The sequence below is a fragment of the Rhinatrema bivittatum genome, chromosome 6 (genome assembly GCF_901001135.1).
Source record: "Rhinatrema bivittatum chromosome 6, aRhiBiv1.1, whole genome shotgun sequence".
NCBI lineage: Eukaryota > Metazoa > Chordata > Amphibia > Gymnophiona > Rhinatrematidae > Rhinatrema > Rhinatrema bivittatum.
In genome coordinates this window covers 46,506,081-46,533,550 of record NC_042620.1, presented here as the reverse complement: position 1 = coordinate 46,533,550, position 27,470 = coordinate 46,506,081, and the positions used below count along the sequence as shown (strand labels likewise).

The following is a 27,470-nucleotide window of genomic DNA, read 5'->3' as shown; positions in this document are numbered from 1 at the left end:
CTTTTGCGGGGGTCTTGAGTGAAGGAAGGAGAAGGTGCAATCCCCAACTGCTTCTGCCCCGCCGGCACCATTTTGTTTATCTTCAACACTGGGGCCGGCGTCATTTGTTCAAGGGAAGCTGGCGAGACAGTAGTGACTGGGAATCGCTCCTGCTCCTTTCTATACGCAACACCCCGAGGTTCCCTGCCCCAGCTGCACATGGCTCGACCTAGCTGAGGGATAGGCTGGCCCGACATGTCGGTGGGGTGGGCAGGTGGGAGGAGGCACAGGGCCTGAGGCACGAGAGGCAAAGGGGAAGGGCCCCTCCTAAGAAGAGCCAAATCGGGGCCTCATGTTAAATCTTTATTTCAGTTTGCCACACAAACTGAACCAAACTAAACATTACGCACACCAAAACCAAATAGAGCCCTGCCCCAAAACCAAATATTTTCTCCCTTGCACATTCCTACATAGCACTGGCTGTACTTTCACATGGGAAACGTATAAAATGTCAAAATCATTTTAATTTAATTTCTTCCTTAATTAACCTTCCAATTCTGGGTAGGATACTGAGAAGGAAATCCCAAAAAGTGATGGCAAATATTCTTGTTCAAGCGTGACACGCACAGCGACCAATTCACACATCTAACAAATTAGATATTGAGAGATTCCACAAAGTATGAGTTTTTAGGAAGGATTTGTGTAATTTGTTAATTATTTTTTACTTTTATGTTTTTCTACATTTATGTAAACTGTTTTGACTAAACTTTGTTTGTAAAAGCGGTATAGAAATACTTTTAAATAAATAAATAAACTATTCTTCCAGTTATTAAGAAGAAGTTTGAGGCCAAGAACAGCAACACAGGAAAATGTGGGAGGGAGGCTCTGAAAGCCAAATTTAGACTCTTAGGTAGAAAGCTGAAATCCAGAACCTCCAGGGTGGCATTCTCTGAAATGCTCCCTGTTCCACGCACAGATCCCAGAGACAGGCAGAGCTCCGGAGTCTCAATGCGTGGATGAGACGATGGTGCAAGGCAGAGGGATTCAGTTTTGTAAGGAATTGGGGAACCTTTTGGGGAAGGGGAAGTCTTTTAAACTAAATCAAAGGGGAAAGCCGACAGTCGCTCAGTAGCGCATGGTTTGGAGGAAGGTATCTTCAAAGGATACTAATAAGGCATTAGAGTTAGGGCATCCCGACAGTGAGGGTCCAATAATAAGAAAAGAAGTCCAAGTGCCTACAATTAAAAACTCACCTGAGCTAAAAGATTTCAATTTATCCCTTTCAACTGAAAAGCAGAATGTTAATACACATAAAAACCACACTTTGAAATGTTTGTATGCTAATACCAGAAGTCTAACAAGTAAGATGGGAGAATTAGAATGTATAGCAGTAAATGATGACAGACTTAATTGGCATCTCAGAGACATGGTGGAAAGAGGATAACCAATAGGACAGTGCTATACCGGGGTGCAAATTATATCGCAATGATAGAGAGGAGCATCTTGGTAATACTGTGGCGCTTTATGTCCGGGATGGCATAGAGTCCAGCAGGATAAAGATCCTGCATGAGACTAAATGCACAATCGAATCTCAATGGGTAAAAATCCTTTGTGTTGGGGAAGAGTATAGTGATAGGAGTATACTACCATCCACCTGGTCAAGATGGTGAGACGGACAGTGAAATGCTAACAGAAATTAGGGAAGCTAACCAAATTGGTAGTGCAGTAATAATGGGAGATTTACATTACCTCATCACCACAATAAAGGTAAGTGTATGGTCAATTTCAAGTACACCTAATTTCATTCATTCATAAAAAATTTTTATTAACTTAAACAACTTATGTACTAATTTGTATCAACAGTCAACCATATACTCACAATCAAATACAAAGCAATTTATATATCCACTATTTACATAACAAGATATAAAAAATATCAAACACATATAAGACATAAAAAAAATGACCAAATATCATACACACATCCACATATGTACAAGATAAAATCTAATCAAAGGCAGCTCAGCAACGATCTCAGAAGTTCTCTCTAATACAGATAATACATAAATTCTTCTTGGAGAAGCAACCAATTTTTCATTTCACCACATAGATCTTCATAAGAGAAATCATCCCTAGATTTACATACTAAAGTGTGGTCCTTTATTAAGAAAGAAAGGAATCCCGACCAGGGCCCAAGTTTCGCCTCCAAAACAAGGCTGCTTTAGGGGAAAAACTGGGCACACTTCAGCGGGGAAAGAATCTCATATTGCCAAAGTCAAACAAAAAAACCCACTACTCCAATGAAGTTCTTCAAGCGACAAAAAGTCTCACAGCGTTGCAGCCTGCACCAAACTGACCTGACCAAAGCTACTGTTTACCCTAATATTGACTGGGTAAGTGAAACATTAAGATATGCCAGGGGTCATGTGGTGTGATGCTCCGGTGAGGACATGTTCTCGACCGGCTCTGGGTCTTTTGCCCTCAATCCTGCCCAATCATACCAATTATCAACGCAGAGTACCACAACAAACTTTGGTAAGCCTCCCGCACGTGAGCGTAGACACTTATAAGACTAGATCTCCATCTGGAATGCCTGCAGAACCAGCTAAAAAAAACCAAAAAAAACCCGACACTGACAAACTGAGGCCTAGTACAACCAAAATGGCCACTGGCTCCGAGCCACCGAATCACGGTGGAATAGATGCAGAGTCATTAACAGCACGGACTCAAGCGGTAGCAGCCGCACTTTCAACTAAACTGGACACAATTTTGGGCCAGCTGTCCGAGGTCCAGATCACTCTGCGAGAAATGGCCCCTGAACAGATCACTTAGAGGGCCGAGTACTACACCTTTATGGGTCCTCTTTAATCATAGGTCCAATAGGTCACTATTTGCTCAACAAAACACATTTTTTTTTTCCTCTTAACTTTTTATCTTTTTTTTTTTTTAAAGTTCAAAAGGGTATTACTTCCCTGTCGGAGTCAGAAGTCCGTTCAAAAGGGTATTACTTCCCTGTCGGAGTCAGCAGTCCGACACGCGCGTTTCGAGAGCCGCTGCCTCAGGGGACGTATTAAGCTGACTCTCTCTACCCAACACTCCTCCGGTCTCTTCACGGGGTGCTGCTACGGGCAACTTTTGGTTTGTAACAAGTTTGTAAGTCCCTTACAACTTCAGACCTGTCACCATTTTCCTGATTGTTGAGCAAACAGTGAACTACTGGACCTAGCTACCTTATAAATGGGCTCTGACCGACGGCCCGCAAATGCGCAGTAGAGAGCAGCTCTACCGCGCATGTGCGGGCCAGCACGTTGGTCAGAGCCGTGCGTGCCCGAAACAAAAAACATGGCGGTGGGGCCGCAGGAGCGGCGGCGGCCGCGAAGCAGGAGCGGGAGGAGGAGTAGAGGCACCGCGCGCGAGTGACCCCCCCCCCCGAGATCTGCCGGCAGGAGAAGCAGCGCCGCGCGCGCGCAACACCCCCCCCCCCCCCCGAGATCTGCCGGCAGGAGCGGCAGCGCCGTGCGCGCGCGGAAAGCAGCAGCGCCGTGCGCGAGTGACACCCCCCCCCCCCCCCGAGATCTGCCGGCAGGAGAAGCAGCGCGCGCGCGGGAGTGACACCACCCCCCCCCCCCCCCCCAAGATCTGCCGGCGGGAGGAGAAGGTGGTGAGAGGGAAGGTGAGAGAGAGAGAGAGAGGGAGGGAGGTGACAGAGGGAGGTGAGAGAGAGGGAGGGAGGGAAGGTGAGAGAGAGGGAGGTGTGAGAGAGGGGGAGGGAGGTGTGAGAGAGAGGGAGGGAGAGAGGGAGGGAGGTGAGAGAGAGGGGAAGGGAGGTGAGGGAGGGAGGGAGGGGGATGAGAGGAGGGGGGTGAGAGTGAAGGAGGAGGGAGAATGAGGGGGAGGGAGTGGGAAGGAAACGGACCGAGCCCGTTGTTACGGGCTTAACGGCTAGTGATTAAAAAAACTACAAGCTCATTTCACCCGCATCTGGGATCCAATTGACTCTCTTCTCAAGACCGTGGACTAATTTGATTGGTGGGACGTTTCTGGACGATACTTACCATTCAATTCTGGAGTTCTTCTGAAGTGACTGGAAGGGGAAGCCTAGGGTAAAGTTAAAGGGGTTAAAATCTGTTTGGGCGATGTTGCTTTCTCAATGGTTTGTACATAACTGTTAATACATATAACTGTTACCACTTACACAAAGTTGTTATAAGACTGTAATTTTCCTATCGCTCAATAAACACATTTCAATCAAAAAAAGATATGGTAGAGAGATAAAATTCCTGGATGGGATAAATGGCAGTTTAATGGAGCAATTGGTTCAGGATCTGACAAGAGAGGGAGCTATTTTAGATCTAATTCTCAGTGGAGCGCAGGATTTGGTAAGAGAAGTAACGGTGGTGGGGCCGCTTGGTAATAGTGATCCTAATATGATCAACTTTGAATTAATGACAGGAAGGGGGGACAGTAAGTAAAACCATGGCTCTAGCACTAAATTTTAAAAAGGAAACTTTGATAAAATGAAAAAAAGAATTAAAAAAAAACCAACCTGAAAGATACAGCTACAAAGGTAAAAGAGTGCGCAACAGGAGTGGACATTGTTAAAAAAATACCATCTTAGACGCGCAGTCCAGATGTATTCCATGCATTAAGAAAGTTGGAAGGAAGGTCAAATGATTGTCAGCATGCCTAAAAAGTGAGGTGAAAGATTCTTTTATCCAAAAAATCTTCATGCAAAAATTGGAAGAAGGATCCATCAGAAGAAAATAGGATAAATCATAAGCATTGGCAAGTGACATGCCATGCCATGTTATTTTCCTACTTCTAGCAAGAAGGCACGCTCTTTAACCCACCCCTTTTCAACGTTAGAGATTCTTTAAACGAGAGCTGCATTTCTTGTTATAGCAGTATATCAAGATTCTTGTCATTAACATAATTGTAAAGGTTTTTCTTTGGGGATTCATCCCCTTTACATTCAGAGATACTATTTTTTAATTTAAACACAGACCCCAATTCCACAAACTTACAGTTCTTGCATTTCCAGGCACCCACATTTAAATCTAATTTTATTTGTTGTTTACTGGTATTATTAGTACCAGTAAACAACATATGCCAAACCTTTCAGCATGTCTGCAACTGAATCCTCCCAGAAGAACAAATAGGTGGCCCAAAGAGGCGCATTTCAAAGATCTGTAAGAGGCATCTGCTATCCAAACTGGCCTTCCCTTTCCCAAGACCGACCTTACTTTCTCCCAATAGATCTAAATATAGTGATTTAACACTGTACTTTGGCTCTAATCCTAAGAAATCCAATCCTCCTACTACTCTTCCATCATTCACTTTCCAGTCTCACCAATTCACTTTTTTCAGACTTCTAATTCTGCATTTGTTGCTTCTCTTCCCAGTAAACATCCATCCATTAATGTAATCTCATACACTCGTTTTAACAAGCGTACTATGGGACACAGCATCCTTAGTGCACAATGGTACCACCAACCTACAAGATGGCTGGGCCATGCACTGCCAACCTGAGAGGCCACTGCCAGGCAGCTTGCCAGTCTAGCATGGCAATTCTCTCCCGGCTGCCCTCCTGCTCCTGGCTCCTCTCCGAGGCACAATTGTTCCCCCTACCGCACTGCACCACTCAGCTTCCTACTTTTTCCCTCTAGGTGGCCGACGCAGCCATAGAAGTGAGAGGGGAGAGCGCGCACGCGAGCTGAAAGAAAGGGCGTTCCTGGCCTGCTGCTCATCTTCCCGCCACTGCTTGCCTCCTTCCCTCTCAACTTGGTGGGGGCCCCACTCCTTGTTGAAGGGAAAGCTGAGCGAGCCGCTGAGGCCTGCATCTGGCACTGTGACTCCTGCAGTCCTGCTTGATTTTTTTTCCGTCTGGGAGCTGAGGGCTATCGGCATGCAACATTCCGATCTCAGGCCTGTGGATGCCACTGCAGCTCTGCGTTGGGCCGCTACTGCCACTGCCTCCCTCAGGCCTCGACTAGGCATCATGCCCATCCTGCCATGGATTGGCGGCAGCAGCGCTCAACGTTTCCTCTTTTATAATTGGCTACTGCAGCTAGGCCAGAGCCAGGTAAAGAATAATATGAAATGAAAAAAAAAAAAAAAAAAAAGTGGACACCTTGGCAAGAATAGACAAGCAAAAATGTAGTTTACTATACTGACCCCGCCCCCCCCTCTGTCCCTGGATACCCTGTCTGCTCCTCTCCCTGCCCAGCATCCCCCCTTTTCTTCCCCCTTCCTGCTCAGTAGCCCCATAACCCCCTCTCTCCCCTATCTAATATACCTCTGCTCCCTCCAGGCTTGTTGCTAGGGTGTCCAGAGGGACATGGCCAGCTGTCGGGGGAGGGGGGAGGACCTCCTTGGATAACATGACCAGCCCAGCCAGCCGAGCTAGCAGCTGTGTAGGAGCTAAGAAGCACTTGTGCCATTACAGCTGCGCCATGCAGCATTGACGCCCAGTATCCTGAGGCACACTGGTACACTCCCAGGCCTGGCACCCCAGTTGACTGTGTGCCACAACCATCCCAACAGCCTAGGTTTCCTTCTCTTCCCCCCTCCCTGTCCAACATCCCTCTGTCTGACCCCCATTCTCCCCTACACCTCCTTCCCAGCAAGTCTGAGAGAAAGTTGGACATAAAATTTTGTTGCAACATCTCAAAATTCTTATTTTTCAGTCACAGGATAGCAGCAAATTTTCTGATTCACCAACTTCAGCAATCCCCCTATACCCTTGTATGTGCATGAACAATTTATTTATTTATTTAAATTCTTTTACTATACCGATACTCAAGACAAGGTCTTATCGTACCGGTTTACATTAGAACAGGGGAAACCAATCAACAACTAAGTATATCACTGAACTGATTCCATACCATTCTCCAGAAAAACGTATTACAAGCTTCATATCGAATTTACCACCCTTCCCAGATCCCAGTATCATGGCACACCTCGATATCTAAATTTACCCCATTAACAAAAAAGGGTATTTTGTGTATCTTGAACAATCTCCTAGATTAAACTGCAGACTCTCCAATGCTATCCCCCTTACATTCGGGCCGATACAGTAAGGACGCGTAAGAAACAGTGCGGCAGTGCCGGGCGCATCCTCGTTTGCCGTGCGCACATCTTGGTTCACAAGCCGCTCGATTCAGTATTCAAATTAGACGCAAATCCAAGCGGCGTCCAAAGCACGTCAATGAAGCGGTAGGCATTCGCAATCCATTTTACTGTATAGAGCGGTATGCAGCACCTATACAGTATCCAGGGAAGTGGAGCATGCATATATTTATTTATTTATTTAAAATCTTTTCTATACCGTCACTAAGTTATATACCATCGCAACGGTTTACATGTAGGCACATATTTAATGTAAGTAAAAGTGTACTATAGTACATTCTAACAGGTGCCGTCAAAGGTTCGGTTACAATATATCATTAGACAAAATACTTTTTAGAGAAGTGGGTCATGACCGAGTGTACTGAAAGTACTTTTACGGGTAAATTTATTATACATATGCTAGTTGTGATGTGGGGTTCATAGACTACTCTACTGTATTGTCATAAGTACTGTGTGTCGGTGTTTATAGAACCCAAAAGATGGTCAAGTATGCCTGGGCAGGGCATAGCCAGAGAAAGCTCTGGTAATCCTGATGTGCAAATCAGTCGTGCCACCTGGTATAGAGGTGAAAGACTAATCGAACCAACTAGTAGCTAGTTCCCTCTGAAGTTTCCCTCAAGGCAGCTGGTGCTTTGGCCACCCACTGATAAAAGCAAATGATTAGAGGTCTTGTGCCAGAAACAATCTCAAGCTATTATCAAACTTTAAATGGCTAACATGCCCGGCCTGCTGGAGTGGAGGCAGGCATGGAATGAGCTCCTAGTGGGCCATGTTTTGTAAGCAGAACAGGTGCTGAGGAATGAACCTTATGCTGGGTTAAGGTGTTTGATTCCAATACTCATCAGACTCCATAAAAGTTGTTGGTTGATATAGATAGCAGTTCAGCCACCATGGAAGTCAGAATATGCTTAGAAGTAACAACTCACCTGATGAATCCATTAGTCCTGAAAATGGATATGCTGAAACATTGGACCCATACCTGTTCATCACCAGCCATGAGAGCCATGGATGCTAAGCAGCAATGAGTAAGAGGACTGCCAAAAATGCAGATCTTGGTGGTAGAAGCAAATATTCAAACATGAACTTTGAAGGCTGAAGTGGAGAAGGGCTCCATGTGAAAAGCAGATTAACATGGATCAGTCAGACCTAAGGCATAAGTAAGCGCCATTTGGAAGGGACAGCTGATGGCTTCCATTGCCGTTTGTCAATCAAAAGGGAGTCTGGGTCAGATCCTTGAACCTGGAGTAGCACAGATGTGTGCTGCGAGGTATCCAGTACAGTAGGAAATCAATCCTGGAGAAGCTGGAAGGAGCCCTGGGGAAAGTTCTCTTTGCTTTGTGAAGGGAAGGCTGCCGTGGAATGAGTTCAACCTGAGAGAGGGGTTTGAGTCTTGGAAAGTATCACAGTTCTGGCAGTATCCAGTACGTTCTCACTGGTCCTTTAAAATCACGGGAGAGAAGAGTGTAAATCTCACACTGGGCTGTACCCGTATCCATAGCAGGTCTCCAAGGTTAACAGCCTCTAACATGTTATTACAATGTAGGCAAGGGAAGTCGGCATAACTTCGGGATAGGAATAAAGATTATTTGGGGCGTGAAGTGATTTTTTTAATTTCATGTTTTTTGCTTGATTTCATTTTTTTAAATGGTTTGCTAGGATATTTTCCCCTAAAATTTTGTGGTTAATGGGCAGAAAGTCCAGTTAGTGCGCACTAACACAAAAACTCAAAACATAAAATTTTGACATTTTTAAATTTCACTTTGTGCTTCCATTGAAATGAAACAAAATTAAATAGACAATATTGTTGACATTGTCTATTTTGTTTGGAACAAATGCACATCCCTAAGGATTAGTTCTAAGGACTAGATTGGCTGGGGCATAAAGCAGGACACGGCATGCACCACGACTGGATCAGTAGAGACTGACTATGAGGTAGGTCCTTCCTGTGGATCAACCCAGCTGGGGCAGGCATCTCTCCCCATTCCCTCCCTGCTGGGGGGGGGGGGGGCATGCTGGCATTCTGCCTCAGCCAACACCCAGAAGCTAACTTAAGGCTATTGTGGACCAGGGGAAAACAAACCATCGTGAAGGCCCGTGATTCCAGCCCAGTGTTCTGAATGCCAAAGTGAAGAAATTCAATGAGGCACAGGTTAATAGTGGGAGCACCTATGACTCTCTTAAGTTAAACAAATGTCTCGTCATCCCTACTTACTATCCAGCGAAACCACAATCAAGGGAATGGGCTTGACAGAATCAGCAGGGAAAGATAGCACTATTAAATTTGACTCTAGTGTGGCACTGTGAAGAGACGTGAAGTGTAGGATAAATGGGAGGCCTTTGCCCCGCTGATGAAATATCACTACTCTTTTTTTTTTTTTTTAACTTACCCAGTGAGCCAGGGGGATGAGCCCTGAGGGGCTCCAAGCACCCAGCACATGCACGTGTCATCACGATCCTTTAGAAGGAGGAGAGGGGCAGAATACAATGGAGGAGGATGGGAAGTCCTCAATGGGGCTTAATGCTCCCCATTCAAAAGTAGGTACTGAGAGGAGGAGAGCATGTGGAAACACAAGAAAGATTTCATTGGTTTGTGGCAGATACAAACCACAGGAAACAAAAGAGCTTTGGTCACGTTAACCTTTTATTTATGCAGTTTAAATATACAAAGCATCAACTATCTTTGTACAGTCAAAATTAGGGAAGGCAATTACATTAGAAAGAAAAATTATCATAAATGACAATATGGCAAATATTTTAAAGACCTTAAATCATTCAAGGCAAACAAAAATAAAAATGAGTAACAATCACATCAATAATATCTTCCTCTGGGAAAAAGAAACGTAAGAAGAAGAGGGGATGTAATACAAGGGAGAAAATAGGATTAAGGAAAGGCTAATAGGGAGTAAGGACCCCCGATATAAATAACTAAAGACTCAAATAACTAAACTAAGGATCAAGTGGGACTGGAGAAGAGGTCATCATTTTCCTAGCATTAAGGAAAGAATAACTGTTCAGGAGCAAAGAAAACAAAAGGATCAGACCGAAACTTTACAATGCATTTACAGGGATATTGTAATATAAAGGAAGTTCCTAAATCCAAAGTATCTTTCCTAAGAGATATAAAGCCTTTCCTCCTAAGCTGAGTGGACCTGGAAATATCGGGAAAAATACGCAAATTTTGCCCATGAAAAGAAGAATTTAAATTTCTAAAATATAAGGACAACTTTAAAGATCAGATTCAGATACAAATGAAACAAGCAAAGTGGCTCGGTCTAATACTTCCTGATCAGATGACTCAAGAAATTCAGTAAGATTTAAAGGAGGAAACTGATTCCCAGATGGAGGACGGCAAGAAAGTTAATTTATTTATAGAGGGTCGTTCTTCTTGGGCGAATACCCAAGACTAAAGTGAAATATCTTCTTAAAGTAAGCAGCAATGGAAATTCACCCAGAACCTTGGAAAAATTAAAAATTCTAAGATTGATGACGGGAAAATTTCCCATCAGTTCAAGCTGACGTGAGAGAACCCTCATATCTCGAATTGTGGTGGATTGAACTGCCTGAATTTTACCGATAACTTGTTGAATATCAGCAAGTTGTCTAGAATGATCTTGAATTGTACACTCTCATGCTGCACAACCAAAGGATCCAATTTAGAGATAACTAAATCCACTTTAGAAACAGAAAATGATAAGATTTTAGCAGAGTTCGCCATTAATTCCCAAAATGAATCCAAAAGTTATTACCGCAGACTGAAGAGAATGCTGCAGAAGAGAAGCAGCCGAAGCAGCAGGTATAGATGGAGAAAATACCTGGCTTCCAGATGAACCGACTTGGTCTGAAGAAGGCAAAGAAAGTGAAGCTCCAAAAGCTGCAGTGCTCTAAGGAACCATTAAAGATGTTAAAGCAGACAGAGCGGTGTCTTCAGCTCCCACTCGCACCAATTCCAGCGATGGAGCATCAACCGATGCATCGGCAGCACCATCAGAACACATGATTTGCACAGCCGGTGGAAGAACCTGCTCTCGGGGGGCTGAGGGAAACCTCGTCCCCAAGCAACACCAATGCTCCCTCACCGAGTGCCGCATCAGGGAACACACCTCTGGAGCCGATCCGGGGGGGGCCACGGTAGACACGAAGGTGAGGATAGTCTGCTGGCCTGAGGGTAAGGGTGGGTCGGTGGAAAAGACCCGCAACTTTCCCCTTCCTCTTCGGTGGCATAGAACAGAGGAAGAAAACAGAGATCTGAAGAAAGAGGAGAAGGGCTCAGCAGCACAGAGTCCAGGGACTCGCAGCCATCTTGTCCCACTTTCTGGCTCTTTTTATCTGGTCATTTTAAATAGCATACGCCTCTATTCACAGATGTATTAAACTTAGTCTAAAAAAAATGGTATCACCTACTACTTGTCAGTTTTCTAAAAGAGAATGAGTATGACTTTGTAGTTCTCCAGGATCTTCAAAAGTTCTGGTCTAACATATTTGCAGTAACTTTCATCCTTGCTGGATAAAACAATCCAAATCTTGATTTCTAATTTCTTCATTGCTCTTGTATTGAAAAAACTTCTTCCTTATCTGTACTGTTACTTTATTTAGATTAGTGAGAAACAAAATTCTCTCATATTTCCACACTATAGGTGCCCATGCTTTTGTCTTTTTTCAGGATTTCCAATAAAGAAGGATATCTCAATATATAAATTACTAATGGACTTGGGTATTTTTTTTTTTTTTTTTTATTGCTGATGTTACGGGAAGGCAATCTATGCACTCTTTCAATCTTATTGTCCTTCACAAACTGAATTTCCAATAGATTTGGCACAAATGTCTCCACAAATTTCAGTGGATCATCACCTTCCATTCCCTCTGGCACTCCTAAAAGTTTTTGAATTGTTTCTCGGACTCATATTTTCATTTTCAGTTCTGCCATGATTGTAACATTCTAAGATAAAAGTTTTTTCTGAAATGGGGTGTGAATCCTTTGAACCACCTTTCGGATTGGTACTGCCTGACCTGTGAGCAGATCTGGCTCCCACAGGTAGCAGCTGACGAAGACGATGGTGTGTAGAATCAAGGAAGTGGTGAAGTTAAGCAACAAAGGGTCGGGATAAGGCAGACTCCATTCGCAGAGAAAAGGATCAAGCCCACGATGGGGCAGGTGACAAGCAGAAAGAGGCCAGAAGAGTCTGGGTCAAAGCAAAAACAGGAAAGGAAGGAGGCAAACACTCCAGTTCAGGGCAACAGGACCTGTTGCTCAGGCAAGTGTGAATTGAATTGGGTTTCCTTAAATACTTGGACAGTACTGTGTCACAGGACTTCTCATCTTCAGCCCTATAAAGCTCCATGCTTTCCGGGTGTGTCCCTAGTCAGTTGCATGGTGCAGAACAGAGCTAGCATGCTGGAGGCCACAGGGCAGCGCAAGAGCCCAGGCCAGGACCAGGACAGAGAGGCAAAGAGAGCTGGCTACAGTGCAAGATGTGGGAGTTGGTGACACATTACAATTCATCTACTCTTTTAAAATAAAAAGAGAGTTGTGCTATGAGGGAAGCCACTTCCAATTTAATTTCTTTAGTTGAATTATGATTCTCTCTCATTCGTAACTTTATGTACTGCAGCTCCTTCAAGATCATGGTAAGGAAGGTACCAAAAGCCACATCCTCTGATGGGTCGTTTGGATAGTTTTACTCCATGCAACACCATGAAAGCATATTCTAATTCTACTGATTTATTCCTAGCCATGATAGTTCTCTTTAAGGATATGTATTCGGGAGAGATCATTTTACTTGTAGGATTTACTGGTTTCTGGCTTGTTCCTCAGACAGTAAACCTGTCATACATCAATCCAACAGTAAGTTCTCCGATTCCCACCCCCACCTCCAGCTGTTTTTGAAAGTTTTTAAGCTGTACTCCTAATGTCTTTGACTTTCTGGGAGGTGCCATATTCATAAGAGCCATAAATTACTTCATACTAATGACTTTTAATCTCATTGGCAAATGATGTCACAAATAACATCACAAACAGGACATGAGCCAATTAACCAGATGCCTTTCTATACAAGATAATTTGTGGCACTGTACCAAACATGAGCTCTCCTATGGTTCAGAAGAAATGCAGAGAGCTGCTTCTTAGATTCAAAAAGAGAACAGCAACAATTTTGTATAATTATTATCCCCAGATATATCCTGGCAGGATACCAGGTCACAAGTACCTGGAACCCTGCCAGGTGCTTGTAACCTGGCTTGGCCATTGTTGGAAACAGGATACTGAGCTTGATGGACCCTTGGTGTGACCCAGCATGGCACTTCTTATGCTCTTAGGGGCAGATTTTAAAACCTACGCCCGCGCGCACAATGTACACCCGATTTTATAGCATGCGCGCGCATGTTACAAAATCGGGTTGGCGCGCGCAAGGGGGTGCACACTAGTGCAAATGGCGCGCGCCGAGCCCTCAGGGAGACCAGCTGGCTTTCCCCGTTCCCCCACCTTCCCCTCCCTGTCCCACCCCCCAGCCCTAAAGAACCCCCCCCCCCCCCCGTACCTTTGTTGTAGAAATTACGCCTGTCTCCTGCGCGCGCTGTCCAACTGCCGGTGCACGATCCCCCAGCCCAGCAGAGACCTCTGGCCCCGCCCCCGCCCATTTGTTTCAAGCCCCGGCCCTTACACACGTCCCGGGACCTAACGCATGCTGCCGGGCCTTTTGAAAATAGGCCCGGCGCGCGTAAGTCTTTTAAAACCTGCCCCTTAATACAAAAGCCCTTTGTATATAAAGTAAGAGTTCTAAATTCTGAAATAGCAAATCCCATAATCTCGTTAAGGCAATGCAAAACATTTACCATGGTACAGCATTCCCAAAATCATCCATAATATTTCAGCCTAAAGTGAAGGCAGAGCAGCAACACTGTTAATTGATATAAAGTATGCGGTACTTCTTGTCAAATGTACTGTACAGTACGTCTCCTCTTTTAACTACGTAAAAGAATGACATTCTGAAAAAAAAACAAAAACGACTAGTACTCTGATCTATATAGAAACCCCAAACAAGAATGTTGGGGATGGCCAACCCTTGTTTCATATTTGGACTCACTAAGTAGTGGTGTATCCTAACCTAAAAAAAACCCAAAACAACTTATTTGCTTTCCATGACGGTTCTTCTCAAGATGTGATAATGTTAGACAGAGGAAGACAGAGATGATGTTCTGTTTCTCTCTGTGCTATCCCACATAAAACCTTAAATGACAATACAGTGGCAAGCAAGCAGTATGTAACTGTGTGTCATTCTGAATAATGGCCCAGGTATGCACCATCCCACTGTTTATATTGCTCTCTCTCACATGCACTTTCATGATCAAACTGCAAATACTGGAGTAAAAATACCATATACGCACTTCCCTAACATGTACATGCTATTCTATACATGTCGACAGTAAGCACGCATTTTCCATTTTGTACTTCCAGTACGTGACCTGTGGGAAAGAGGGGTGAGCTAGGGTTGTTCCAAGGCGGGGCTCAGAAGTCCCCGCGGCAGCCGCTGTTTTGTAAGAGATCTACACGTATAATTAATAAAACTTATTCATACACTTTTACACCTCCTACTTGACCGGCGCAAGTGAAATCAGACTTGGTCTGCAGTTTTTGGGTGGGTGGGGGCGGATCAGGGTGAAATGCTAAAGGGTCTAGGTGAACTGGAGGAGGTATCAGCAAACTGGTGATTTAAAGTACACAAGCAAGTAGGTATTTTCAAAAACAGTAAGCACGCGTACTTATCCCTGCCTCTGCAATTAAATCGGGGTTATTACGCATGTGTATTGTGCTTTTTTCACACCTGAAATATATGCACATATATGTTTATATCTGTGTATTAAAACATACCCGTATACCTTTGGAGCAGAACTAAGCGGTATTTTACAAGTTATGCAGCTCCTGTCACACAGTTCATAAAATGCTAGCATAAACCTGCTCATCCACTCTACACATGTAATTGCTGCACAGTGGATAGATTTGAAAGTTATGCTCCACAGGCCAATATCGATCGACAAGTTATCCAGCTAAAGTTAGTCAGATAATTTGTCCCGTATATTCAGTGGTATAAACGTCCCGCTGAATATACTTTCCTAAAGTTATCAGGCTAAATGTAGCTAAAATTTCCTAACCAGCTATGTTTGAATAGAACCGGTTAGATAACTTCCTATTTAACTGGATATCCTCAAAAGGTATCTGGTTAAGTAGCACTGCCAACAAAAGAAAAAAAGAAAAGAAAAGAAAAGAAAATGTAGGGCCTACAGCCCTATTGTCAGCCTTGCCCACAGACTTTAAGATAGGCCCTGTGGCATCATGCACCTCCTACCCCCAAACCTCTTTTAAAATGTACAAAAAAGGTGCCAGGATCCGTTGGGTACCCCATAAAGCCCTTCCCCGATTCTCTCACTAATGTAAGGTACCGCTGCCGCCAGGCCCTGCTACCCCACCCCATCAGCAGTCTAAATAGGTTTGGCGCTGCACCTCCCTCCCGAGCCTTCCCCCCATTTTCCTGAACCCTAAAAATCCCTGCTAGGAGTGGAATATGAGTTTCCCTGCTTCCAACCATCTCCAGGGTAGCCTCTGTCATAAACTGCGCTAGAAGTGTAAACTATACACAGTTTACATTTACAGCACTAGATTCTGCCAATGAATGTTTACAATGCTGTACTATAAAGGTAATATTTCATTCAATGATTAGTTTTTGTTACATGCTATACATTTTAAATCACTTCATCTGTATCGAACACATATCAACACGTTCAAGTGTTTGTATCATCGTTAAACTGAAAACACTCACAAAAGCTGGTTTCCCACGAAGCCCTCGTGTGCACTGTTGCCTCCATGGTTTCCAAACAATGAATCCCAAAAGATACAGTACAAACATGGATGTTTTTGCAAAGGTACTGAAAAATGGTTTCTTATACTCGTGAAATATATACTGAAAGAAACAGAATAAGAACAAAAATTACAGGCTTTCACAATCTAATTATATCTAGACATGCTCAATAACAAAGAAAACATCATGTCACATCTACCCTGATCAATGGTGAAAAGCCGATCAGGAATAGTGCCAATTACTGTACTTAAGTTAACATAAAAATACATATATTTACAAGAGTGAATTTTCAAAGGAGTTATGTGCATAAAAGGTAGCATATATCGGAGCAATTTTCCATTTATGCACGTAAAGCCTTTTGAAAATTCATGCGTGTAAAAATAGCAATTTTCAAAAGGCCATCTTCGCATGTAAAATCCCATTTTACGCATATGATTCCTTTTGAAAAAGTACGCCCACAGGGGCGGATTTTCAGAGCCCTGCTCGCGTAAATCCGCCCAAAACCGGGCGGATTTACGCGAGCAGGGCCCTGCGCGCCGGGAAGCCTATTTTACATAGGCCTACCGGCGCGCGCAGAGCCCCGGGACTCGCGTAAGTCCCGGGGTTTTCGGAGGGGGCGTGTCGGGGGGCGGGCCCGAACCGCGTGGCGTTTTCGGGGCGTGTCGGGAGCGTTCCGGGGGCGTGGCTACGGCCCGGGGGCGTGACCGCGCCCTCCGGACCCGCCCCCAGGTCGCATCCCGGCGCGCAGGAGGCCCGCTGACGCGCGGGGATTTACGCCTCCCAGAGGGAGGCGTAAATCCCCCGACAAAGGTAAGGGGGGGTTTAGACAGGGCCGGGCGGGTGGGTTAGGTAGGGGAAGGGAGGGGAAGGTGAGGGGAGGGCAAAGGAAAGTTCCCTCCGAGGCCGCTCCGATTTCGGAGCGGCCTTGGAGGGAACGGGGGTAGGCTGCGCGGCTCGGCGCGCGCCGGCTATACAAAATCGATAGCCTTGCGCGCGCCGATCCAGGATTTTAGCGGATACGCGCGGCTCCGCGCGTATCTACTAAAATCCAGCGTACTTTTGTTTGCGCCTGGAGCGCAAACAAAAGTAGGCTATTCGCGCTCGTTTTAAAATCCGCCCCACAGTGTTTACTGCTTAGAACATTTCTTACAAAAAAAAAAAAAAGTCTTCTTCTCCAAATTAATTCATATACATTATGTGCCCCAGCACAGCTATAACAGTGTCTGTAATGCAAATTTGGTGGCTCTCAGCCTGTTCTGGAGGCCACTATTACATTTACAGATTGAACACAGCGGAAAAGTCAGTCATGTTAATGTGCACCTATATACCGTATTTTTCACTCCATAAGACGCACCTAGGATTCAGAGGGGGAAAATGAAAAAAAAAAAAAAAAAATTTTGTGCTAAACCGGTTCTGTCCCCTGGCGTCTGTGTGTCTTATGGAGCAAATTAGGGGAGTGCATAACAATTTTTTTTCTCCCATTTTGTTTTCAGGTCTGGGGAGGGCCATTTCAGTCCACTCCCCAGATCAGAAAACTTTTATCTTTCTCTGGGAACACCCCCCCAAAAAAAAAAAAAAACCATCCCCAACTCTTTAAATTAATTAACACCCCCCAAGACCTGCCAACTTAATTTACTACAACCTCCCACCCTCCTGACACCCCACCCCCCCAAGTCCTGCCAAAAGTCCCTGGTGGTCCAGCGGGGGTCCAGGAGCGATCTCCTAGGCTTGGGCTGTCGGCTGCCAGTAATCAAAAAGGCGCCGACAGCCCTTTGCCCTTACTATGTCACTGGGGCCGACCAATGGCAGTGGTAGCCCCAGTGACATAGTAAGGGCAAAGGGCTGTCGGCACCATTTTGATTACTGGCAGCCGACAGCCCAAGCCCAGGAGATCGCTCCCGGACCGCTCCTGGACCCCCGCTGGACCACCAGGGACTTTTGGCAGGTCTTGGGGAGTCAGAAGGGGGGGGGGGGGGGTTGTAGTAAATTAAGTTGGCAGGTCTTGGGGAAGTCTGGAGGGTAGGGGGGTTTTGTTAGATTTTTAGTTGTTTTTTTTTATATTCACTCCATAAGACGCACATACATTTTCCCCCCACTTTTGGGGGGAAAAAGTGCGTCTTATGGAGCGAAAAATACGGTAATGAACATTTCTCTTCTTACATTATACATGAATGCTAGCATGTTTTTATGGGGTTGCAGCTTTCCATTTCCATAAAAATGAATTGCTACACTAATTTCAGCAGAGCTATGAGCTCATCATGCTTCATAAATCGCAAAATGTCAGATCTCTGTGAAACTGTTTTCATTCTACAACCAAAAAGTCTTCCAGGACGCTACCAGTTATAAGTAAGGTGACTGATCAGACTCTCGCTTTCCAATGGTAAAGAAGGATTAGTGGGTCTATGTATGAGAAAGAATGACAGAAGGAAGAGGGAAACAAAACAGATACACACCACAGTTCTAGTTTTTGTTTATAATGCACTCCTGTTCGATGTAAACCAGCAAGATATGTTTTCATGATTGCCGGTATATAAAAACTCTAAATAAATAAATAAAATAAATAAATAAATAAAAGAGGTTTGAGGTTAAATATTTTGGGACTGATTTTCAAAAGGACTTACAGGAATAAAACTATGGTTTTATGAAAATTGCCCGAGGGGATTGTGCGTGTAAAATATGCCCAGAAGCGATTTAGTGCTTACTTTTACAGGCTCTAAAGCGACATTCTGGGGACAGAGCTGGGGCAGGGAAACCAATTACGCGCACGCTTAGAAGCAGTAATAAATGTGTGCACGTTCCATGCACACCCCCTAATTTTCAAAAATGGACGTATGGGCATAAGTCCGCTTTGAAAATTTGGGTTAAAGTTTGCATACTTTGTGGTCTTGTGTAGCAATTTATCCATGGGAAACTAGCAAAGTAAACATTAGGGATGTGCATTCATTTGAAAAAGAAGTGTAAAACGTGACAAATGAACTCATTTTTGTTTCATTTCAAATGATATGAAAAATCTTTTAAAATGAAAAATTGTGTCGGTTTTTCATTTTCAGGAAATAGTGTGCCCTATCTGCAAAAAGGGTGCACTAACAGTGCACACTATACCCCGAAATTAAAAACACAACTGAAACAGAAAAAAAAAGTTAAACCCTGAAAACAAAAAATATCCAAAAACTGAAAAAATGAAGATGAAAAATATTAGTGTACACAACCCTAATAAACATTCATTCACAAAAATCAATTCAGTATATGCCCTGATTTCACTCTCACCATTCAGTAAAGGAGATTCAGCCCACCCCTCCCCAGCTTTAGGGAACATTTCTCTCATTGTATCCTGCCAGGGTCATAGAATAGGTAAGAGTTAAAATGAAATCCTGAACAGGTTTGAAATTTTACAACACAATACAATGTTCCCTCTACTTTTTTGGAGGAGTGTGCACGACTGTTTTGCACATAACCTTGCAAGCATACATAAAGGTAAGGGGGAGGTGCTTCCTATCATGGGCTATTACCCCCTATTTTCTCTCTGTGTGCTGTTTGTACCATAGCTCTGCTGCCACTAGGGATCTGAGGGACATCTTTCTTTTATTTTATCCCTTATTCTCTTCCCCTTTCTTTTACTACTACTTAACATTTCTATAGCGCTACATGACATACGCAGTGCTGTACAAACATACAAAAAAAAGACAGTCTCTGCTCAATAGAGCTTACAATCTAATAAGACTAACATACAGGACAAGAGACTTGTGGCATTTCATAAAGTAAGATGGTGGTTAAAAAAGAAAAGAAAAAGAAAGTTAGTTAATGAGGGTAAAAGCAGACAATCACGCCTAAGATTTAAAAGCAGCCTCAAAAAAGGTGGGTCTCTAGATGGGATTTAAAAACAGTGAGAGAGGGAGCATGGCGCACAGTTCAGGAAATCTATTCCCAGCACACGGCGCAGCCAGGAGGAAAGCGCAGAGTCAGGAATTGCAGGTAGAGGAGAAGGGCAGTTTCTATCTCTCTTCCCTTCATTGACAAATCTTCTCATAACTTTGTAGCAATTTTCACACCTTTCAGTTCTCCCCCCTACTGCTCCTTTCCAATTTCCTCTCTCCTACCCTTCCATTCATTTACCTTGTATTTCATGCGTCACCTCCTTCTCCTATTCTTCCACTGTATCATCATCCCTTAGCCCTGTGATGCCTTTTCCCATACCACCACATTTCTCAATCCCTCTGCCCATCTGCCTGCTCCCTTCTCCTTTTCCCCCAGCATCTGCACCTCTTCCTCCTTCCCCAACATCTTCTGCTCCTCCTCTTCCTCACCCACCCCACCTCTCCCACCCTAGACCTTCTCCAACATCCGTCTCCTTTGTCCTTCCAGCATCCTGCCCTGCCTGTCAGCTAATCTGAGCAGCAGATAATAACTCCGACTGCTGCCCGTCACTCTCCATCCTCTTGGCCAGCATGACAACGAATGAGAGCAGCAGCCAAGAAGTACCGGCCTGCAAGTTTCTGATCACGCTCACTGTGTGGGAACAGATGATGCCGAGTGGTCTGTCAGCAGCGGCAGGAGGGGTTTCAGGCTGCTCCTCCTGTCCGGTCCCACGTGACCTGGTCTGCGGTGTGCAGCCCTGGGTAGCACGTAGTATGGCTGCACCTACAGGCACCTCAGAGCAAACAGGGCAATACAGCTTTTTGAAATGTGGTCCTTGGGAATTAATGTGAAGACAATGGAAACAAAAACGGGAATGGAATTCAAGAAGGCACGGGATAAACAAAAGAAAATCCCCAGCTGCGAAGAAGTGAAGGGAAAGCTGGAGTCAACGAAGGTCTATGGTATTCCAGCAGGAATGAGAAACTGAGAAGAGTAAGTGGGCCTAATGGTCCTCTTATCTACCATCAGATTCTAGGCTGCTATGGTTAATATTTGAGAATCATTATCACTATTACATTTAAAAAAAAAAAGATAGCACCGAAAAGTACTTACTGATGTAAGCTCAGAGGAGGCAACCCATATCACATCAACAAGCAGCAGAATGACAATCCCAAGAGCCATGCGCCGCCGCTGAGTGAAGGAGCTGTTCTGGGAACTCATTCGGTTCATGATAAATACCCACACCATCTGTATCTGTAACAGTATAAAACAGAAGAAATGTTACTTCTAAAAAAGTAACAATACTCGCAAAAAACACAAGGCAATTAAATCCTAAATACCATGGGGTAGATATTTAAAGATGGCTTTGTATGTAACTTAGACCTAGATTCATCAAAAGGCTATAAATATCGCGGAAATAGTACCCATGATAAAAAAAGGGGGCGTGATTAGGGTAATTTTCCTAGTACCGTGTTGCATAGGTATATTTCCGCAACGCATGTTACATTTATTGCACCCGCGTTATTTTCACATCGTAAACTAAGACATCCATGACATGCTGCATTACCAGAGAGAGAGAGAGAGAGAGAGAGAGAGAGAACTACTAAGTCAGGGTGAGGTTTGGCAGGTTTTGGGGGGCTGTTTCACATGCTCAGTAGGGGTATGAACAGCACAGTTGTCATCAGTGAAGATTGTATGTGATTTGGAGTGATGAAAGGTAAAAGAAGAGTTGATTTGTACAATATTCTCTCTATCCCCCAGAACCTACCCCACCTCCCAAACCTCACCCTGAGTTCATAATGCCCCCTCTTACAGTGGTATAAAAAGTTGATTTAGAAGTGAGCCTCCACAGAGACGCGCTCTCTCTCTCCCTCTCTCATAACAAAGAAAACAGGAGCAGTTTAACCGACCTTCATTTATTTATTTATTTTTATATACCGACATTCAATCTGACATATCACATCTGTTTACACCTTCATTTCCATTTACTCCTCCCTCTCGAATACTAATTTTAAACTTGCATAGGGCCTTATCGCGGGCCCTAACACCCGCGATAAGGCCCTAACGCAATTTGATAAATAACCCCCTTAGCTGCTTAGAACTGATCTGGCTAAGGTAAGATTATATTCATTTGGCACAGTGAAGCCACTGAATATACGCATGTACATACGCTCTTAGCTGGATAAGTCTTCCCGGCTAAGTTTAGACCTGCTCTATGGGGCGTCTAAACTTACACGTATACTTATGCTGCTAACTGTGAATATCGGTAAGTTACACGGCTAATTTGCTCTGCCCTGATCTGCCCAGTACGCCTACGTTTTGTGCGTGTAACTTTTATCCCTATAAAGGGCTCAAAGGCAGTCACTATACGTAGGTGCATATTCCGGGAATGCTACTTAGCCACCTAAGTCCCACTTATCCGGCTAAACAGCGTTGAATGCATTTTGAATATTGGGCCCCATGATTTTTTGGGCCCCCTTAGGACCTGTTTACAAAAACTTTCCTCCCATTTTGCATAATCAGAAAAAAAACAAAACAAAACCCCTCAAACGTGAATTTTAAGAGACGCGTGCACAAGTAGCGCTTATTTGCACTGGAACTAATTTATAAAGCGTTGTACCTACGCGCGCAAGTACTGATGCACAAATAACTTTGCTCGTTGAAAAAAAAAAAAAAGGGGGGGCAGATAAGGGGTTTTCTGGAGTGGGGCAGACATTTACACGCCCAAGTTGTGATTTTACTTCTGCTATTTATCAGATGTAAGTCAGAAAAAACAAACTATAGCCAAATACTGACAGGGTGAGGAGTCTGGTGGGGGGGGGGGGGGGGGGGGGGGGAGTGCAGGCTGAAGAGACAGGGGTCTTAATGACCTAGAGACAGAATGGGTAAACTAGTGGACTAATTGGTAAAACTGGTCATTTCCTTCACATGGGAATTCTATAAAATGTGCTCACTTGCGCATGTAAAAGCCAACTAGTCTTAAGGAAAATACGCGAATAACTGTTCCTAGCGTAGCTGCTTATAAATTAGGAGCACACAAGCATGCACTAGGTATATTTTATATAATGCGCGCGCACTTGCACGGATGATACAAAATATGGGCCAGGTTTTCGAACCTACGCGCGGGCATAGATTTGTGCGCGTAACCCGGCGCGCATGTTATAAAATCCAGGGTTGGCGGGCGCAAGGGGGTGCACACTTGTGCACCTTGCATGTGCTGAGCCCTAGGGGAGCCCCGATGGCTTTCCCCGTTCCCTCCGAGGCCGCTCCGATTTCGGAGCGGCCTCGGAGGGAACTTTCCTTTTGCCCCCCCCCCCCCCCCCCACCTTCCCCTATCTAACCCGCCCCCCAGCCCTACCTAAATCCCTCCCCCACCTTTATTATTTAAGTTGCGCCTGCCCTGGTCTAGCGGGCCCTCAGAGGCCTCTGGCCACACCCCCGCCCCGGACCGCCCACACCCCACTCCTTTTTTCGAGCCCCGGGACATACACACGTCCCAGGGCTTAGGCTCGATGTGCATAGGAGGGGTTTAAAAGGGTTACACGCGTAACCCTTTTAAAATCTGTCCACATGCGCATGTGGACGCTCACTCACATGTGTGTGTATATGGGCACGTGTGTATTCACTTTAAAGTTACTGTCCCGCAGGCCCTTAGTTTTAGAGAAATTAGAGAATCTTACTAAAACGTAACCCTTACAAGGTCTGCGAATTTCAAGAAATCCAAGACTGGGAAGTTATCAGGATGAAAAGCACTAATGCATATATGCATAGCTCACCTTGTGTTTTATGATAAGGGAAAGGATATATAGTTCTCATGTGACCCAATTGGATCCAGATCATCTGGAGTTACCTCTATGGGACACGTGAGAACTTTTTCCTTTTTTCGTCAATTGTTAAAATTGAGACGTCATTCGTTTTAAAGGACCGCCCACAACAAATCTGGTTGGGCCCGCCTCCTTTTCCTCTTCGGTTGCCCTTATATAAGAGAGCTGCGTTACAATGTTTACGGGCCTGTGCAGATTATGAAAAGCACAGTCAATGAGAGCAAGCAGGAAATCCATGGGAAATGTGTAAAACTGCACAGCTTGCAAAATGCTTATTGTTTAATCCCATATAAATTGGTTGAAAGACATTTGAGTGATGCAAGACCACTGATAAATAAAACATTTTTTTATTTTAAAAAAATAGGTTTGCTGAAGGGGGGTTTTTTTTTCACTCAGAAGGACGTCTATGGATTTCCTGCATTGCTTGAATTACTACAGAAGACTATTTTCTTGTGCAATAACTCTGCAGCAGAAAAAAAAAAACCTCCTATACTGAAGTGTATGACATTTTGCATGAAGCGTAAAATATTAAAAAAAAAAAAAAAAAAACCACAATGGTAGGAATTTGGTAAATCATACGTATCTTATATTGACAAATATGTAATTAGACAAGCTCCTCAATGTTCTGGTTTTAGATGAAGGCGTGTAATGAGTTTTTGCTTGACTGAAGTCTAGGACAATAGCCTCGGGTCTGCTTCATTCTAGACAAATGCAAGAACTGCGTAGGCAGGGGAGCGTCAAGCTTAAGACTCTGACATACGCATTCACCAGCTTTTTTTTTTTTTTACTTTTCTAAAAAGAAGGGAGAATTAACAGTTTTTCCTTATCCCTAATGAAACATAAAAAATGAATCTGCATTATTTATGAGAGTAATGAAATAATTCATTTAAATAATGCTCGGCTCCTAGGTTATTTTGCCATTTTCTGACTGTACTCTATTGCATTTATTTTTCAACACAAACTTTTTTTTCCCCTAAATATACAGCATTTTACTTAAATAACCTGTAATTTTTATACGTTAAACCTTTTCTCTTAGCTGAAGAGCCTTAGTTTGCTTGCCTTTCTTCATAAGGGAGGCACTCCATCCCTTTTAATCGATATTGTTGCTCGTATCTGTCCCTTTTCTGGTACTGCTATATCTCGTTAGAGATGTAGCAAGCAGAAGTGAATGCACTTCTCAAGGTGCAGTCACATGATCGGTCTACACAGAGGCATTATGATATTCTCAGTTTTGTTCTATTTCCTTTTTTGACCACTGTCATACAGTGAACCGAGAATTTCAATGTTATGTCCACGATATCAAGATCCTTTACCTGGATGGTGATAATTCCTGATACGGATACCAGCATGGAGTACTTACAGTTGGAATGATTTATTTCCCTACGTGCATCACTTTGCACTTGCTTGCATTAAATTTCATCTGCCATTTAGATGCACAGTTCTCAAGTCCTGGAAGGTCCTCTGCAGTTCTTCACAGTCTGCTTGTGTTTTAACTACTTTGAATATTTTTGTATCACCAGCAAAATGTGATCACCTCACCTATTGCTCCCTTTTCCAGGTCATAAACTCCACCGATCTCAGTACAGGTCCCTGAGGCACTCCACTATTTACCACTTTCCATTGGGAAACTGACCATTTAGTCCTACTCTTGGTTTCCAATCTTTTAACCAGTTACCTATCCACAGTAAGACCTTGCCTCCTATTCCACGACTTTTTAGTTTCTCGAGGAGTCTCTTATGGGGGACTTTATCAAGCACTTTCTGCAAATCCAAATACACTATGTTGACTGGTTCACCATAGTCTACATGCTTATTCACACCTTCAAATTAGTAAAGCATGATTTCCCTTTGCTAAATCCATGCTGGCTCTTCCCCATTAAACCATGTTTCTCCACACGATTAATCATTTTGTTCTTATTAATGGCTTCCACTATTTTCCTTGACACAGATGTTAGACTCATAGGTCTGTAGTTACTTGGAGCGTCTTCTGAAAATTGGTGTTACAGTCCTCAGGTACAGGAGCAAATTACAATGATAAGTTACAGATTACCAGCAGCAGGTCTGCAGTTTCATATATGAATTCCTTTAGAACCTGGAGTGAATACCATCAGATCCTGATGATTTGTTACTATTTAGATTGTCAATTTGTTCTAGCATCTCTTCAAGATTTATATCGATTCCATTCACTTCAATTGAATCATCACCTACAAAGAACGGTTCCAGTGTGGGAATGTCCCCTAACAGCCTCCACACTAAAGACCAAAGCCTTTATATGGAGGATAACCTTAAAACATTTACATGCACAGCCTATCTCCCCAGTTTACCCACACCGCTCACCCAGTCAGTATATGGCAATGAGGACTTGTACTGTCACTTATGCCAGATAATGACCAGGTGTAAATATCTGTAAATAAGAGATTTAGGCGCATCACTCTGGCAGACTGTAAAATAGCAATTTATAGGTGTAAATGATGGCCTACCTGGGAATACCCCTGGACTGCCTCCGTTTTTAGACATGTATTTTTGCTCACAAAACCCTTACGCATATGTACAAGTTTCTAACATAGCATACATTCACATACATGCCATTTTAGACATGTAAGCCCTAATTTTACACCTGCAACCTTTTGAAAATTCGCCTTTTAGTGTTTTACATTTAATGTGCCAGTGCTCATGTGCCTTCCTATTTTCAGCATTAGGTCTTGCTTTCCATTTTTAAAAGGTTTTTTTTTTTTTGGCATCAGTAGCTTCTATCACAGTAACATTTAGCCATTGTGGGAATCACTTATTTTTCTTTCAACCTTTTTTAAAATTTGTGGAATACATTTTGTCTGGGCTTCCAAGATAGTACTTTTAAACAGTCTCTATTCAGCATGTTATGACAGCAAGATGTAAAAAAATCTGAATCCTGAATCATCGAATGGTAAGCAGACTTAACCTTTGTAATTACTCCTTTTATTTTCTTTCTAATCTTATTTAATCACAATCACCATTCTATGCCATGTGCTACTTTTATTTATTATTTTCCCTCCAGTGATTATCTCAAATTTGACTCTAGTCTGATCACTATTTCCAACTGGCTCCCCCCTTTGCCCTACATTCCACTGAGAACTAGATCTAAAGTTACATCCCCTATCATCTATTCTAGGACCAATTTCTCCATAAATAAATCATTTATAGCATCTAGGAACTTAACCTCCCCGACATGTCCTGAAGAGACATTCATCCATCAATACTGAAATCATACATTATTATTAAATTTCCTCATTTGTTAGTTTATGTAATCTCCATTAGTATTTCACATTCTGTTTCACAATCCTGGTCAGGGAGACTGTAGTGAACCCTGATAACTATAGAACCCCCCAAACACAATTTCTATCCATAGAGATTCCAGGGAGCAATATGATTTTTTGCAGAATTTGTATGCTATTCAATTCTATTGAACCCTTATCATATAAAGGCTATGCGGTCACAATCACTCCTATCTGTTTTATCATTTCAATATATTGTTTTTACCCTAGTATCACAATGTCCCATAGATTGTCCTTTCCCCACCAGGTCTCTGACATGCTTATTGGATCAATATTTTCATCTAGTGCCATATATTCTAACTCTCCCATCTTAGTTTTTAAGACTGTTGGCATTTTCCTATGGACACAAATGTATTCTTTTTCATAATCTCCTTACTATCAGATGATTCAAGAATCAGATTTTTCCACAACTTGTTGTTATAACTAATTTCAACAAGCAATTGCTCTCCACTGGAAATTGCACTATTTGATTCTCTACACTTACAAATTTGCCTAGTACACTGCCCCCCTAATACTCTCGAAAAA

The 27,470-nt window shown here is 43.4% G+C and overlaps 1 protein-coding gene across 1 annotated transcript in view; it reads right to left on the bottom strand.

Annotated features, from left to right (window-relative positions):
• The window catches only part of SLC35F5 (solute carrier family 35 member F5), a 122,515-nt gene that overhangs the window by 83,480 nt on the left and 11,565 nt on the right, over positions 1–27,470 (bottom strand). Inside the window, exons 3-4 of the mRNA XM_029605351.1 lie at positions 20,925–21,065; positions 15,918–16,058 (exon numbers count right to left, since the gene is read on the bottom strand). Of these exons, the coding sequence (XP_029461211.1) occupies positions 15,918–16,058; positions 20,925–21,059 (276 nt within the window). The 5' untranslated portion in view covers positions 21,060–21,065. The remainder of the gene's footprint in view (positions 1–15,917; positions 16,059–20,924; positions 21,066–27,470) is intronic.